Genomic DNA, 17,186 nt, shown 5'->3' on the forward strand with positions numbered 1-17,186 from the left:
TCCAGCTTTTTGATTTCAAAAGCACTGGACATCTGGGGTGGGGCTCCACAGACGACTGGTCACTAAAACAACACGGAAATAATACTGCAGAGCTTTTCCAGGGCATGGACTTACTTTCCTAAATAAAGTTCTGTTAAACCTTTCAGGAGGCAAACGGACTGGGGGACAGAGTCCAGCTGATTGTCATTCAGATAAAGGACTTCCAGAGAATCACTCAGAAACGCTGGGAACTCCAAAAAAGGACCTGGAACAAGACAAGAAACAAATTGCACCTTTAAAACACAACAAGCACCAAGGTTCTGAAGCAGGAGTCTTCACCTTCACTTTGTAAGCCGGACACAAGGTCATAGTTCCTTGGCAGGAACAGCCACGGAGCAAGAGCAGAAAAGCAAACAGGCTTCAATGGTACTTAAACATCAATGCTCACACCTCAGGCTTTTAAAATCAGGGTGATGCATTTGTTTGAAGGTTACAGTCTCGAGGACCTCTGATGGGCTGAGGGAAGAACTCTAGGTCTGCCAAGACAACTGTACATCAGAGGATGAGTGGCATTATATTTCTTGCTGTTGAATAGCTGGCAATACCTCAGGAACTGCCCCTACTCCAGTCTAACAGCTGGCAGTGAGAGGGCACAGCAAGGGCACGAGTGGTTTCAATGTGTTTTTTTCCCTGTTGCCTGAGAAAAGCCAGAAGTCTGTCTGAATTTATGTTCAGGCCCCCACGATGCATCCTGGAGCAATTTATGGTGGATCATAGTCAATAACAACAGAGAAGAAAACCCAAACTGCAGCTGACAGACTGCTAAACCTATTGCCTCTAAAAGACCTCTTCTATTTGCCCCTCTGTTCAGTTTTAGACTGCAAGGTCCCAGGGCACTTCAGACTTCCTACATGTCTGAGCAGCAACTAGCGTATTTTGGGAGCGACCCAAGCAATAATAGCAACAACTGCATGGCTGAATTACTGCTGCTGGAGAGGTTCAAACAAAGGGAAATTCAGCTGGTTCCAAAGAGCATCATTTCACTCCACAAATTACTCCCGGGGTAGTGGCATGAAGAACTGCCATGAATTGTGTTGCTGTCTTAAGAGTGTCACATGCATCTACCAAGAAGCATCCTGAAGTCAAGGGAAAATAGGCCACACAGGGACAAGCAGATTCTGTGTCTCTGATTAGAAAAGTACAACCAGCACCATCTGCTGCCTCCATGGCTGCTCTCCTAGATGCGTGACACACCCTTCCTCAAGGACAGGACAGTGGCAGTTCCACCAAGACCTTCTTCCCATACAGAGAAGACTTGATGAACTGTAACTAGATTTAGCCAGAAGGAAAGAAAAACAACAGGCATGAGAAAGAAAAAAAACAACAGAAAAAAAATGGAAGAGGTTTTCTCAGGAGAAAATTCCCCAGTTCTAATATTAACAGCACTTCAAGCCTGAGCTGTGATCAGGAGTAAGAGAGAGTCCCACTGTCTGCAGGGGCGTTTCACATACGTGACAGAACTGCCTGGTGTGGGCAGGGTGTCACAGTCCGCCTTTGAGTTTTCAAATGAAAAATCATCTTTGGGATTATTTTTAGGAGAACAGCAGACTTATTCATGGATTCCATTCACTTCCTCTCTGGCTCATTGCTGGACTTGAACTTTTCATTGTTGCTCTTCAGTAGGTACCTAGGCACAGGCAGATTCAGTCCCTCCTGGACACGTAGGAGCAAACACCTAAAATAGTTGCAATACTCTCAATTCACTGAAGAGTCCCAGGTGGAAAGGAGTGCACTGTCTGGGAAGCAAGCTGGAGGTGTTTATGAATTGTAATTATTTATTCATGAGTTATTTATGAGTTCTCTGGCTCGAGCTCAAATTTTCTTTTAAAGAAGTGCAGAAAAAAATTAATACAAATGCCATCTTGAAATATGCATTTTTGGATGAGCAGACGCCAGCAACGCCACATGCCTGCGCGAGGAGTTATTCTGAGCTTTAGCCATCAAGTGTAGTAAGCATCCATAAATTACTCTTTTTTAAAGCAATCTCGACTTAAGTAAACAGCTTTGTTGGTAAAATCGCATGAAAACCTGCCCCCCACCTTGCTAGGGGACTTCTGTGAGCAGCTGATGTACTCCAGCTTCTGTTTTCTCTTGATGTTCCTTAAATTCTTGGCCACATCCTCTAGTCTCACCAAGCTATACTTGGCAGAGGAACAAAGAGAAGAAGATGAGCTGGCTTTACTCTTTCTCTGTGGCTATTCAACCATGGCACCAGCCAGGTGGGCTACTCCATGCCCTCCTGCAACCTGAGGCAACCTCCAGCAGCTCAAAGTTGCACCAGGGCACTATGTGCCAAGGCTTTTCAAATGGTGCTAACGCAGAAGGGTTCTGGTTGTAGCACGCAGAAATTGCCACTAGGACAATTGCCTTGTAGCGATGGTTTTAGCTGCCTTTGTCCATTGCTCCTGCCCTTCTGCCCCCACAGGGAAATACTGCACTAGCACTTCAGACCCCACAGATTCACAAGACTAAGACTTCTTTCCCAGTTCTTCCATGTTTGGTATTTCACAGAATTTCTAAGCAGTGCAGAGCAAGCCTTTCTCCTCCTTAGAGTGCACACACAGGACTTGCTGCACAGCAGCCTCCACTTCCACAGAGAGGAAAATGAGGTAGGATTAGCCTTGCCAGGAGGTCCAGAAAGAGCCTCTGCCTTCCAGATGAGCAGCCAGGACCTCCAGAAAGTCCTAGTTTAAATTCCAGGGTCAGTTGGCATGATATATAACTCATTTTTACTGCGTGTTTTAGTCTAAGATTTGACTTCTCAGTATCAGTGACTAGGTTAGAGCTGATGTCACCTAAGGCCATCACATCTTTGCTCCCTTTTTCTGTCATTTGCTAAAGACAGCATGCCTGGCAACGAACACCTCCTGCTAAAGGAGCATGTGGAACATTCCCATTTCAATGCATTCGTAACAGCTCAAACTCCCTCCAGAAAAGGCAGCTGAAAGAAAAGGTGCGAGTGCGAAGCCTCCCCACACCATTACTGTAGGTCACTCCCTACATGAGGAGCCCATCTGGAACGGATGAACATCAGCATGTCCTGCACCTATAGCTATGGCTGTACTTGGTGCATTTACCACTTTGACCTATTCATGATGATCTGTGATCATGGCCAGTTTTCAGGGCAACTGAGGAAAGCATTTGCTGCAGGAGGGCTTCTCCCTTCTGCATCAAGAAGACACCAGCTCCTTCCACTCTGCGACTGGCAAAGAGGCAAAGAATGCTTTAGAAGGAGCCATTCTTCAGGCAGCCATACTGAGAAAGCTCTCCAAAACAAGCAAAAAAAAAAGAGAGATGCAGATGAACGCCATAGAGAGAAGGAAGCAGTGCAAATATCTTCAGATAGTCCTTTGTTCTCTCTGAGATTTCATGTGCGCTAACCCAGATCACTTCTGCTCCGTGCCAAACTGTGGGTGCAAATCACAGAGGCAGGGAAAACATGCAATTTACAAATTCAGCAACAGAAACACTCCTAAGAATAATAAGACTAATTATGGGTTAATTTCCCTTTACCATACCAGTTACTACTCTGGCTCTGAAGAATAATCTTCATGAAAAGAACAAAAGCCCAGCGAAAGAAACTCATTCTTTGGCTTTCCATGCTGATTGTCCTAAGCAGCTGCACCATTTCTTTAGAAACATTTTATCTAAACACAATTCCACTCCAATTTAATTGCAGATGAATTTACACTGACTTCCCCCCAGCCAAACTCCACAGACCTCCTGCTGCTCCGCAGCTCACCTGGGACTCTCAGCACTTGCTTCCCAGCGTCTGCACTGCCCACACCTTACCTGCCTCTGGGCCGCAGCGTGCCCTGCTCTTGGTGGGGAAAAAGGGAATCCGCTTCGTTTTAAATGCCTCGTCACTCCTGTGGGCCAAACAAAAGGGTCACATGTGGAGTGAAGAGCTTGGAGATGGCATCCGAGGTGACCTTACTGTGACCTTTCAGTATCTTAAGGGGGCCTACAAGAAAGCTGGGGAGGGATTTTTTAGGATGTCAGGCAGTGATAGGACTGGGGGGAATGGAACAAAGCTGGAAATGGGTAGATTCAGATTCAGACTGGATGTTAGGAAGAAGTTCTTCACCATGAGGGTGGTGAGACCCTGGAATGGGTTGCCCAGGGAGGTGGTGGAAGGCCCATCCCTCAAGGTGTTTAAAGCCAGGCTGGATGAGGGTCTAGAACAGCCTGATCTAGCGTGAGGTGTCCCTGCCCATAGCAAGGGAACTGGATGATCCTTGTGGTCCCTTCCAACCCTGACTAAATCTATGATTTGAGAGCTGTGCTGAGTTTGGCCCCACTCAAGGCTGCAGAATTCACAGCCCGGGTTCCTCCCTGCTTCTGAGAGGTGGGATTGAAACCTGCTGTGCAATTGCAGAGTTAGGCTCCACAGACACTTGTCTTGACCCAGTGGTTTTCTTTTGGCCAATTAACAGATCTCTGCAAGGCAGCACTTTCAGCTCCCAGGGTGAGAGCACTTGACCCCCCAGCTTTATGGGTGTCAAGGTTAAGTACACTGTCAAACAGCAAATTGAACAAGCGTCACAAGCTGGAGAACCGACCTGCTGCCATTCCCTGCGCTCACCAGAGAGACTCTGACAAGATGACCCAACAACATGACTCTGGAAATGCACTGAGCCACTCAAAACCCAGTAATTTGTCTTTTGCAACTGATGAAGCAGCTCAGGAGGACTCCAGAAAACTTGCTGGAGGGGCACTCAAATGAGAAGATGGGACCGTGGCACAATTCAGTGCAGTTCTGGAGAAGATAAGGGACCTTTAACTCTTTCCATTGCAATTGCTAAATAGAAGAACATCAGCCTTTTGTTGGAGGACCTTATTAATGTCAGTCTTGCCTGTGAGCTTGCAGCTGGTTACACTTCCATTACAAATAAACAAAGATTTTTCATTTTCCCCAAAACAATACTCCCACACCAACTACAGACTGCAGCCCAGCCCAGATGGTTTATGGTTAAGATCTGCTCCCCACAGACTGGTGTTTGTAGTGCTGAGCCACACACTGGGTTAAAGACATTTCTACATGCTTTGAAATTAAACTGCCATTATCAGTAATCTATCCACTTAATAAATGATATAGTGAGCTAAATGGCCCAAGAATGGGTGAAGGATAATTCATCACTGTCACAGCCACACAATATACTTAGAGACGTGGTATGTGGCTATCAATGCCTTCTGTGCAGGTAATTAATTCACTGCTGACACCCTTTGTACCACACGGGGGACTGGGTTTGCTATTATTTCTTCAGCTCTTGTTTTCTCAGGCAAAATCTGCAAGAAACACTTACTTCCCAAGTTGGTTTTTTGAAAGATCCAGTGATTTAAGTTGTTTGCAATTCCACTTATCTTGTGAAGGCAACGCAACCAACTGATTTCCCAGCAGCTTCAGGGACACCAAAGCCTAAAAGAGGAACAGCCCAGAGTTAGAAGGCAGAGTCCATCAAACACACTGAAAGAGGGTTTTTAGCATGGCTATTAAATAACAGAACATGAAGAAAGTACATTTTATTCATCAGAACATCCTGTCCGTGCTGCCTAGCATGCAAACATTCCCTTCTTGTCTCCAGTAAGTATATTTTCTGCACGAAGCAACACCACTATTAGTTCTGGGAGATTATTAGTCTACTTGCTGACAGATGCAATTGGAAACAACCCATACAGAAGGACATTTTGCCTTTAGTGAGGAAACCTTTCCAAATGGAAAAGAACAGCATGATTTACCTACACAGTATGCCACACAGGGATGAGAAGTCTTACACGTGGTTGCAAGCTGCTGTGAGAGTGGGCTTACACCTGTGGGTGCCTAAAAGTAGTGTGTAATATGTGAACTATTTAAGACAAGGAAAACACTTAATGGCTCTGTTATTACTTGTCTATTAAAATGGCAAGGATTTATATTACCTTTCCAAGATTTATACATGTTACCTATGGGGCTTTTTTTTGTCTTCATACTGGACAGAAATTTTAAGAACATGAAGTGAAGCTGATGACAGAATCACAGAATTGTGAAGGTTGGAATCAATCTCAAGGATTATCTAGTTCTAACCCCCCTGGCATGGGTAGAGAGACCCTCCACTAAATCAGGTTGTCCAGAGTCACATCCAGGCCTTGAAAACATCCAGGGATAAGATTTCATCATAAGCAGATTGTCAGCTCAATTATTGATTCTGTGATTCTCTGCTGCTCAAACGTGGTTTCTGTGGGGTGTAATTCGTTAATACTGCTGTACCTGTGGCATTAAGTAATCCAGCTGACATTCTGCTTATCTCAGTTTGCATGGGGGGGGAGGCTAGCAGAATAAACCTGGCTGGAAACTCTGCACAGAAGTCTGGATTTTCAACCAAATGAAAGTGATCATATAAGAATCACAGAAAACACAGAATTAACTGTGTTGGAAAAGACCTTTAGGATCATCAAGTCCAACCTATCACCCAACCCTTCTAATTAACTAAACCATGGCAAGTTTAGTTAATGGCAATGGATCATCCAGTCCAACCTACCACCCAACCCTTCTAATTAACTAAACCATGGCAAGTTTAGTTAATGGCAATGGATCATCCAGTCCAACCTACCACCCAACCCTTCTAATTAACTAAACCATGGCAAGTTTAGTTAATGGCAATGGATCATCCAGTCCAACCTACCACCCAACCCTTCTAATTAACTAAACCATGGCACTAGGTGCCTCATCCAGCCTCCTCTTAAATGCCTCCAGGGATGATGACTCCACCACCTCCCCGGGCAGCCCATTCCAATGGGTGATCACTCTTTCCATGAAGAATTTCTTCCCAATGTCCAGCCTAAACCTGCCCTGGCACAGTTTGAGACTGTGTCCTCTTGTTCCATCACTGAGTGCCTGGGGCTTTGGCTTCAAATGTGTTAAATGTTTTCTGTGCTCCACATAATACCATAGTATGATAGAATGTCAGGGGCTGGAAGGGAAAGCTCATCTGATCCACCAACCCTGCCAGAGCAGGATCACCTCGAGCAGATCACACTGGAATGCATGCAGACAGTCCTTGAATATCTCCAGAGAGGAAGACTCCACAACCCACCCTGGGCAGCCTGTTCCAGTGCTCTGTCACCCTCACAGGGAAAAACTTCTTCCTCAGCTGCACATGGAACCTCCTATGGCTCAACTTCCACCCACTGCCCCTTGTCCTGTCACTGAGCAGCACCGAGAAGAGGCTGGCTCCATCCTCCTGGCACTCACCCCTTGCATACTTAGTAATCAGGTCACCCCTTAGTCTTCCCCTCTCCAACTAGAGCCCCAGCAACCTCCAGCTCTCCTCATACGGAAGGTGTTCAACGTCCTTAGTCATTTCTGTGTCTCTGCACTGGACTCTTTCGAGCAGCCCCCTGTCATGCCCCTTTTCATCAAGCAGGACCAACAATGTCCCACAAAGGCACTTTGTTGGCCTTCCCCCCTTTTCTCAGGCTGGAAAAAACAGGGTTAGGGTTAGGTGTCCGTGCGAGAGCGGCGAGGGAGCAGATGGGCTGCGGCGAGGGCCATGGCCGTGCCAAACGCTCCCTCTAGCGCTAGCGCAGGGCGCACTGCGCCTCGGCGCGACTCGGGCGAGGCAGAGGCACGGACCCGCTCAAGGAACATGTGCGAAAGCCGTGCGAGCTACACAACCCTCCCTGCCACTCCAGTCTTGGCGGGCGCTTTGCTCATCTTTAGCCTTCCACGGGCTCGAGTGGAAGGGCAGGGAGTGTCTGCTCAGCAAGTGTGACGATGGCAGCACACCGGGAGGCTTGGCTGACACAGCTGCAGGCTGTGCGGCCATCCAGAGAGACCTGGACAGACTGAGAGCTGGGCACAGAGGAACCAAACGAGGGTCAACAGGACACATCAGAGCCCTGCACCTGGGGAGGAACAATGAACTGCACCAGTACAGGCTGGGAGGTGATCTGCTGGAGAGCAGCCCTGTGCAGAGGGACCTGGGAGTCCTGTGGATAACATCCATGGCACAGCAATGTGCCCTTGTGGCCAGGAGGGCCAGTGGGATCCTGGGGTGCATTAGGAAGAGTGTGTCCAGCAGATCAAGAGAAGATCTCCTCCCTCTCTACTCTGCCCTGGTGAGACCTCATCTTGAGTACTGCCTTCAGTTTTGGGCTCCCCAGTGTAGGAGGGACAGGGATCTGATGGAGAGGGTCCAACAGAGGGGCCACAAGGATGATGAGGGGACTGGAGCACTGCCTGATGAGGAGAGGCTGAGGGACCTGGGGCTGTTTAGTCTGGAGAAGAGAAGACTGAGAGGGGATCTAATAAATATCTATAAATATCTGAGGGCTGGGGGTCAGGAGAGGGGACACAGGCTCTGCTCACTGCTCCCTGGGATAGGACAAGCAGCAATGGATGGAAGCTGCAGCACAGGAGGTTCCAGCTCAACACAAGAGGGAACTTCTTGACTGTAAGGGTCACAGAGCACTGGCACAGGCTCCCCCGAGAGGTTGTGGTGTCTCATTCTCTGGAGACTTTCAAGGCCCAGCTGGATGTGTTCCTGTGTGACCTGAGCTAGATTGTGTGGTCCTGCTCTGGCAGGGAGGTTGGACTCAATGATCTCTTTGGGCCCCTTCCAACTCCTGACATCCTGTGAATCTCCTCTAGGAAGGAAGATCCAATCCTCTCTCAGTGCCTGCTGTCAGGCTCCATCCAAGTATCAGCATGAGGCTGCTCAAGGACAATGCTTCAAAGTTCTCCCCAAAAATATCCCTGAGGAAGAAAGAGGAGGCTACATGTTCCAGAATTAGCACAACCAGTGTTCTCTGTGGTCTAGCTGGGGTGCTTCATTTTCAGCCAAGCGTCTCCACGCTGCATGGCCCCCTCTGAAGACTGACAAAGGCTGCTGTCTGGGAGAGCTGGGAGCATGGGGAGGTTCTGTGGAATGCTTATGGGCCTGCTCCACAGCAGGCAAATTAGTGACTTTCAACTGCTTTGGCTCTTCAGGACTGTAGTTCTGGACATCACTAGTCCTTAGAATCATAGAAAGGTTAAGGTTGGAAGGGACCTTAGAGATCATCTACTCAAACCTACCTGCCATGAGTACTTTTGCAATTGTCTCTTCTCTCTCCTCTCTAACTTCTTCATTTTTGCTGCCTCTAGAAATGAGACAGTGGCAGCAGCAAGCAACTTCTTCAAACCTACTGCTGCAGCATGCAAAAAGGCCTCTGGTGAGCTAGATTATACCAGAAGGAAGGAACTACAGCATCCAAATCAGGCTGCCTCAGTCAGCTTGTGATGTGGAAAAGCTGACCAGAATCCTACCTGAACACTTCAACCCAGAGAGGGACAGGTCTCCTCAAGAGAAACAAACTAGTCTAGAGAGCTAAGCCAGGGCTTGCATAATGTACAGTTGGTTCCTTTAGAAGGCAACAGACAGAACAGCAGAGAAGACTTCTGCTTCTCTTAACACCACGTTTCTAGCATATACAACATATTCATCAATGTGAGCTGGTCCTAGTCTTAAGACGCCTCCACAAACCAAGCAAAGGCCAGTGATAAGCTACATGTTCTCTGAGCCTAAGTCAGAGACATGCTTTGAAGTTACAGGCCCTCTCTGCTTTCTGTTTTTCCCAGGGAGAAGACAGCTCACTCCAGTTCATGACAGCTCACTGAACCTTTTATGTAGGAACACATTACTGCTCATTTCCTCACTTCCCACATCTGCTTCTGGAGAGGGCTGGGGTACGAGTGCAGCCCTATTCACTGACACAAACTCTGCAACCAAGGAGTAGTCCAAGCTAGGGCTGATCTAGGCACAGGCTTTAACTCACCTCACTCTATCCCTTGGGAGACAGAAAATACTTGGTATTTATTTCTTTTGTGAAGGTAAGGCTGAAGAGATATGGACAAGAAGGGCACTATTTGAGGCAGCCAACGCTGAAAACAGACTATCAGCAGAGGCTGCACTGAGCTCTTTGAGATCCTGTACTGGTGCCCTCACATCCCTCTGCAGCCTCTGAGCAGCAGCACCCAGGGCAATGTGCCCTTGAACACCATCTAGTGTTTAACAGCTGACATGGTAGCTCCTACCCACTGGGCTTACGTTTGACGCACTTTAAAACCAAGTTTCAGAGACAATAGTCCAAAGGATTCTTTCTGGTCCGGGAGAAATGCCAACCGAAACCAAATGGTTACCAGAAAGCAAAGCCAAAATTGTAGGCATCATTAAAAACAACTGGGAGAGCAAACGACCTTCAGCACTCCTCTTCCAGGAGGGAGCAAGAGACACCTTTGCAACTGACTCGTGAGATCCAAATCGGACATGGCTATAAACCATCACTTCTGCATCCTTCCTGCAGAGGCCAGCAGTGACAACCACAAACCTTCTGCACAAAGATTCACCTCTGTTTCTACCTCCACGACCCTGACTTTCATCATCTGGAAGGGAAGCCTGGAGGAAGCTCCCAAGTTCTGCTTGCTTACACGTGAAAACCACAAGAAGCCACAAATTCTGAAGAATTCTGATGTGAAACTATGGACTCCTGATGTCCACTGGTGAGAATCATTTAATCTGTCAGTTTAAAGATAAGAGAGGTGCCAACTGGCATTGTCTAGGGCATTCAGACACACTATTTTCAGCATGGAAACTCTGCTCTTTTATTATACAACACTTGTGTGCCAGACTCAAGTACATCTTTACTACAGAGGGTGGTTGTCTTCCTAATTCTGCTTCCAAAATCTGAGAACCACAGACATCCAAAGAGTTCTCAGGAGACCTGTGTGAAAAGCTAGATACCATAAAATCAGGATGAGGGTATCAGTTCAGGGGATTGTGGGCTGCTTAGAAGCTCTGTGCAATTGCTGTGTTCATCAGGTCAAGGCAGCAGGTAGTCTCCTACCTTAACTAGGCCACTGCTGCTATGACTTGGAGGTCTGAGTAAATATTAAGTACTGTGAAGTAAGAAGAAATGACACTTACTTCAAGCTGGAAGAGTCCTGGTGGGACTTCTTTTAGTGAGTTCTCAGAAAAATCCACTTCTCTGAGGTGATTCTTCCAGAAAACAGTCAAGGTGTCAGGTAAGGATTCCAGTGAGTTTCTAGATGCTTTACAACACTTCTGGAAAACAGGAAAGAAGAAACAGTCACAAAGCAGTAATAATCTCCTTGAGTAATGAGGTAGATCAGCTGTCACACATTTGAAGCAGTAATACATTCATTCTAGGTGACCCCTTTAGATGTTTTGATCTAGGTAAATTACTGTCCCTGCAGGCCTTTAACTCATGGGCAAATTCTCTGATGGGCAAAAAGTATTTCAAGTAATTTATCAACCCCAGTTGATGATCAATTCCTTGATTCCCCTTTCTTTATCAACCACAACCTAACTCTTCACCAAAGTACACTGATATTCCTGTCAGAATGAGGAATGAAGTTAAGAGTGATTGGTGGATGAAGATGCCCTAAGTCAATCATGGGTTTGAGCAAAGTCAACTTGGAATGAAGGCTGAGTGCTCTGTAAAATGATCTCAAAGACACTTCTGCTCTTCAGGTTGGGGGAGAAAAGACTTCAAGGAGACTTTGTAGTAGCCTTTCAGTATCTGAAGGGGGCCTACGGGAGGGCTGAGGAGGGACTATTTACAAGGTTGTGTAATGATGGGGTGAGGAGTAATGGGTTTGAACTGGCAGAGGGGAGATTTAAACAGGATGTTAGGAAGAAGTTCTTTGCAGTGAGGGTGGTGAGACATTGGCACAGGTTGCCCAGGGAGGCTGTGGAGCATGGAAAAACAGAATGTGATCAAAGATCACATTCTGTGCTTCTGTGCTCCACAACCTCCCTGGAGGTGTTCAGGACCAGGATGAGGCCTTGAGAGACCTGTTCTAGTGGGAGATGTCCCTGCCTATGGCAGGGGGGTAGAACTGGATGATCTTCGAGGTTCCTTCCAACCTAAACCCTTCTGTGATTCCTATGAACTGGAGAGAAAATTGAGACATCCATGTAAGACATGGTTCTAGATGTTTTCCACCAATGTCATCAACATGGTAAGAACAGAGCAGAACCTCAGAAAGACTTGATCCAGAACCCATACATGAAATCAGGCAGGAGCACTCCTATGCGAACAGAACAGTCTTTCAGCCTCAGCCTCTGACAGCATTTTAAGCATCACACCATAACTTTTGCATTCTTTCAACAGCTTTTTCAGCCTCTGACTCTGTCAGAGCAGTTTGACTTACCAAGGGGCAGGCCCAGGGATCTGGAAAGACTTTCAGTTGATTCCTGGAGACATTCAGTACGTTTAGGGACTTGAAGCAGTACAGAAAAACCGTTGGGAGTTCCACCAACCTGTTGTCAGAGACGTCAAACTCCTGCAACTTCCTTAAACCAATCCAATTAGTTGCTAGAAAACACAAAACATTGCAGGCTTGGTGTTAAGATTGGCAAGGGTCTGACCCAGCAAGGTGCTGCACACTTGCTAGGTAACAGGCAAAAGATTTAATGAATGCTAAAAACCAACCAGGCCTTTTCATGTACGTTGGACAAAAGGCTGAGAGATGCCAAGCATCTGTAGCTAACAGTCTCTGAGTCATCATTGTAAGAGTTTGGGGCTCTCATTTACAGATCAGACACTGAATCGTGAAGTATCACACTGGACTGCACTTACTGTTTTCCTCATTAAACAACTTCTCCATATAGTTTTTGGAAGCAATGAGTTTTTTAAGGTTTTTAAGATGCAGGAATCCAGAAGGGAGAGTAGAGAGCCTGTTGCTGGATACGTCAACCTCAAGTAACCTGTGAGCACAGAAGACAATCAGTCAGGCATCAACAGAATGCTAGCAAAGACTCCTGTTGTCACAGCCATCTCCTTTAGCAGGACAGCTTTAGATCTAACTGGCAGCAGCTGGAATGTGTTCTCACAAGGCAAAGCAAAAAGGAGTATATTTATAAAATGAACCCTTCCAAGGAGCAGTCAGAAGTGGTCTGCATAGAGAGCAGATCAGATAATTGACACCAGTATCAATCAGCTTAGGGCTCAGACTTAAGAGTAAGAGGGCTCACCAGAAGTGGAGAAAAACTGAGGCCACATGAGACAATACAGGAATAAAAATCTCTACAACTGCCCTGACCACAAACTCGGAGACACAGAGAAGGCAAAAGGGCAAATCTGAAGATAAACCTTGCAGCAGGCAGAACATTTAGCAAGCAGCTCCTGCTATGTGCTCTTAGGCAGCGTCACCTGGGCACAACTGACTCATCTGCTCTGCAGAGGGGTTGGGTTGCTGAAGGCACCCCTGGTGCACACACCTTGTACAGATAATTTCGTCGGATGACTGCACGCTGGGTAACTCTGTCAGCTGGTTGTCAGCCAGGCTCAGCTTCCTGAGGTTTATCAGGCCCCATGGGATCACGGATGGAAGGGAGACCAGGCAGTTGGCAGAAAGATCGAGCTCAGTTATCTGACAGGAGATATCAATCAGCCAGTCCAGATCCACCCAGGGCAGTTTGAGGTTCGACCAGTTCACACACAAAGCCTGCATGTGTCAAAGAAAGAAGGACAAAGCCACATTGGTAGAGTCCCAGTTGCTCTCAGCCTGAGTTACACCACTGGGAATCTGGCAGACCAGAGCACATAAACATTTTGCTCATTTTCCAATCTGCTTCTGGGAATTAAACTGACTCAGAGATTAAATCATGCCTGGATATCAGCAAGCCCCACTGGCTGAAGGGCCAGGCCCAGAGAGTGGCGGTGAATGGTGCCACATCCAGTTGGCAGTTGGCACCAGTGCTGTGTCCCAGGGATCAGTGCTGGGCACAGTCCTGTTCAATATCTTTACTGATGATCTGGACCAGGGGACTCAGTCCACCATCAGTGAGTCTGCAGATGATACCAAGCTAGGAGCAGGTGTGGAGCTGTTGGAGGGTAGGAGAGCCCTGCAGAGGGCCAGGCTGGATGAGTGGGCAGAGGCCAATGGGATGAGATTAAACAAGGCCAAGTGCAGGGTTCTACATTGTGGCCACAACAACCCCAAGCAGCACTACAGGCTGGGGGCAAAGTGGCTGGAGAGCAGCCAGGAAGAAAGGGACCTGGGGGTACTGGTAGAGAGTAGCTGAAGATGAGCCCAGGTGGGCAGGAGAGCCAATGGCATCCTGGCCTGGCTCAGGAGCAGTGTGGCCAGTAGGGCAAGGGAGGTTATTCTGCCCCTGTACTCAGCGCTGCTTAGGCCACACCTTGAGTGCTGTGTCCAGTCCTGGGCCTCTCAATTCATGAGAGATGCTGAGGTACTGGAATGTGTCCAGAGAAGGACACCAAGGCTGGTGAGAGGCCTGGAGCACAGCCCTGTGAAGAAAGGCTGAGGGAGCTGGGGGTGTGCAGTCTGGAGAAGAGGAGGCTCAGGGCAGAGCTCATTGCTGTCTACAACTACCTGAAGGGAGGCTGTAGCCAGGTGGGGTTGGTCTCTTCTCCCAGGCAACCAGCAACAGAACAAGGGGACACAGTCTCAAGTTGTGCCAGGGGAGGTCTAGGCTGGATGTTAGGGGAAGTTCTTCACAGAGAGAGTGATTGGCATTGGAATGGGCTGCCCAGGGAGGTGGTGGAGGCACCGTCCCTGAAGGTGCTAAAGAAAAGCCTGGATGAGGCACTTAGTGCCATGGTCTAATTGAGTGGACAGGGCTGGGTGCTAGGTTGGAGTGGATGATCTTGGAGGTCTCTTCCAACCTGGTTGATTCTATAGAGCTGCTCCATGATCTCTCTTCAAAGACCATGAGCAAGTACAAGCAAAGGACCTGGGTTTCTTTACCAGTCCATACACCAGCTGCAGAAAGTGGAGCCCCACAGAGGTTTGACTGGCCTTGCCCAAACCCAGCATTCCCATCCCGGGGGGCAGACAGACCCTAGTGGTTTGTTCATCCAGCAAGTGAATCTCTATGGGGCTGGGCTCCCTGCCCTGCAAGACACATCCACATCTCACACTACCAGCATGATACGCACAGATCATCAAAACCATCTTAAGTCCAGATTTCAGAATCTCACTGTCTCTTGGACATGGCTGCTGAGATCTCCAGGGCATTATCAACACCCACAGAGGCCAGGCAGGTCCAGATAAACCCCTGTGGAGCAGTCAGCTCTGAAATACTTACGATCATTGCTTGTGCATCTGTAGAGAGGTCAGGGACAGACCTGCTGAGCATACTAATGGCTTCCTAGGAGGAGACCTGTTGCTGGAATAATTAATATTTGCCCAGGCACTGCTCTTCCATCTTAAACCTTCCAAGAACAAGCAGCCAGACTGTTGTGGGGAAGGTTGAGATGTTGCAAAGGAACATCTGGGAAAGGCAAGGAAAGGCAAACGCCCTCTTGTAAAGCATTTCTGAAGGCTAGAAATCTGCTCAGCGTCACAGGGGAAGATATTTTTGGTTCTGAGAGACATGATTTTGGCAGTTGCCTCCTTTCTAGAAAACGTTCTGCTGCTTTAGACAGCAAAATGAGGAAGTCATTTTATCCTCTTCTGAAGAAAAGAAAAGGCTCTTATGGAAGGCAGGACTATTTATTTCAGGCTACAGCTTGGACAGAAGCAAACAGGAATGTGTAATGGTCAGCAATGCAAATAAACAACCTAAGGCTTCGTTTTCAAGATCATCTCACTGCGTTCTGATGTGCTCCAAACCAGGCATTTCTTTTTCAATCTGCTGTTCACAAAACGTTTTCATAACCTCGGTGTTTCAGACATAGCTCATCCCAAAGTCAGCCTCAACGAAGTGAGTTCTCCACCAGGAGGCAGCAAGGACCTGACAGCAAATTGAATTTGCTTTCCAATTGCCCAGCATTTTTAGCACTTCGGATTTTTAACCCCAAATTTAAAATTAAAATGGATGTATTTTGGGAAAGGAGAGAAAGAAAAGGGAAGCAAAGGTCTAGCTCAAATGCTGACTTGAGACTCAGGACTCTGAGTAATGGAGATGACACAGTTTAAGCGCCTAGGAGAATGGAGTAAAAGGTAAGCACAAACGGTGGCACTTTGTAGAAATGGAATGGAAATGTTCTGCCCATTGCATCACTTGGGGAAACCAAGGCAGAGAGCACAAGTTGTTTGTCTAAAGCTGTCTTCCCTGGCATGCCATAAGGCACTCCCATAAAACGCAGCAAGGCAGCAGCAACAAGAAATCAAATTAGGCAGAGTATCCACTGCTACTGCAAAATGCACAAGGACCTAGTGGGAGGTACACTGCAGAGCACTCACACTGCCCCTGAACAAGTCTGTATAGTTACCACCCTCCTGCTTACAAACTCTTCCTTTACATTCTCTACGTAGTTCTCTGTAGTGTCCTTTTCTCATGTAACAGCTCAATACTGAGCTTGCTGGCATCACTGGACAGCACTCTGTTAGCATTTATGGTGATAGAGAGTATAAACACACAGGCCAGACTCCCATTTCCACCCCACACTTCAGAAGAGATGTAGGGATGTGGTACTGATGCCAAGAAATTGGAAGAACTTCCCAGCATGAGGAAACCTCACTGGGGAAAGGCACATCTGTGCCCAGACACTTAACAGGAGCCAGATCCCTACCTCCAGGTAATGCAGGAAACCAACTCCACACTACAACAAAACCCTCAAGTACTACTGATTCCTGTCTGCTTCTCTTTAAACATCTTTCAGCATCTGATCTAAAGTGAGACCTTTCCTAAGATAAGCATCCAAGACCAGGAGATCCAACTCCTTGAGTTATTCACATACTGTACTGTACCTAAAGAAACAGAAGAAAGAAGATGGAGAGGTACAGCCCAAATCCCAGGCAAACATTCCAAGCAAAAGGCTATCCAGAGGGCCTGCAGTCACACAGAGGATGTATATAACCATTAAGGGATTGGAAATTCCAGCAGTAATGGGAGCAAAGGCCTGGAAGGTTGGCTTGCTCAGGTGGTTCCCTCCTCACAGGAGAAAGCAGGCTCTTGTTGAAATCCTGAATTCAGTCTCCAGAGCCCCAAATTTCTTGCATGACACCAGTCATTATCTCAGGCTACCCAGAATCTGTTTGCTAGTCCATTTAATGGGACAGTGACATTTCCTCTCCTCTCAGGGAAGCCAGGACTAAAAACAAACTACAGACTCCAGCTCCCTTTTTTCCCTTCCTGCTTAAACTGCTCCCAATAAATATGAGAAAAAAAGAACTGATGGTGCTTATTCCCTCT

The 17,186-nt window shown here is 47.3% G+C and overlaps 1 protein-coding gene across 7 annotated transcripts in view; it reads right to left on the bottom strand.

Annotated features, from left to right (window-relative positions):
* Positions 1-17,186, bottom strand: part of LRRK1 (leucine rich repeat kinase 1) — a 94,797-nt gene that overhangs the window by 38,203 nt on the left and 39,408 nt on the right. For 6 of the 7 annotated variants that reach the window (XM_064157986.1, XM_064157987.1, XM_064157990.1 and 3 more), the window contains 7 exons: positions 13,302-13,528; positions 12,661-12,788; positions 12,233-12,396; positions 10,983-11,120; positions 5,346-5,458; positions 3,832-3,908; positions 115-244 (listed from right to left, as the gene is read on the bottom strand). In XM_064157986.1, the coding sequence (XP_064014056.1) occupies positions 115-244; positions 3,832-3,908; positions 5,346-5,458; positions 10,983-11,120; positions 12,233-12,396; positions 12,661-12,788; positions 13,302-13,528 (977 nt within the window). The remainder of the gene's footprint in view (positions 1-114; positions 245-3,831; positions 3,909-5,345; positions 5,459-10,982; positions 11,121-12,232; positions 12,397-12,660; positions 12,789-13,301; positions 13,529-17,186) is intronic. The other variant, XM_064157988.1, reaches the window with a different exon arrangement.

This window comes from Pogoniulus pusillus, chromosome 17 (assembly GCF_015220805.1).
Source record: "Pogoniulus pusillus isolate bPogPus1 chromosome 17, bPogPus1.pri, whole genome shotgun sequence".
In the NCBI taxonomy this organism is placed as follows: domain Eukaryota; kingdom Metazoa; phylum Chordata; class Aves; order Piciformes; family Lybiidae; genus Pogoniulus; species Pogoniulus pusillus.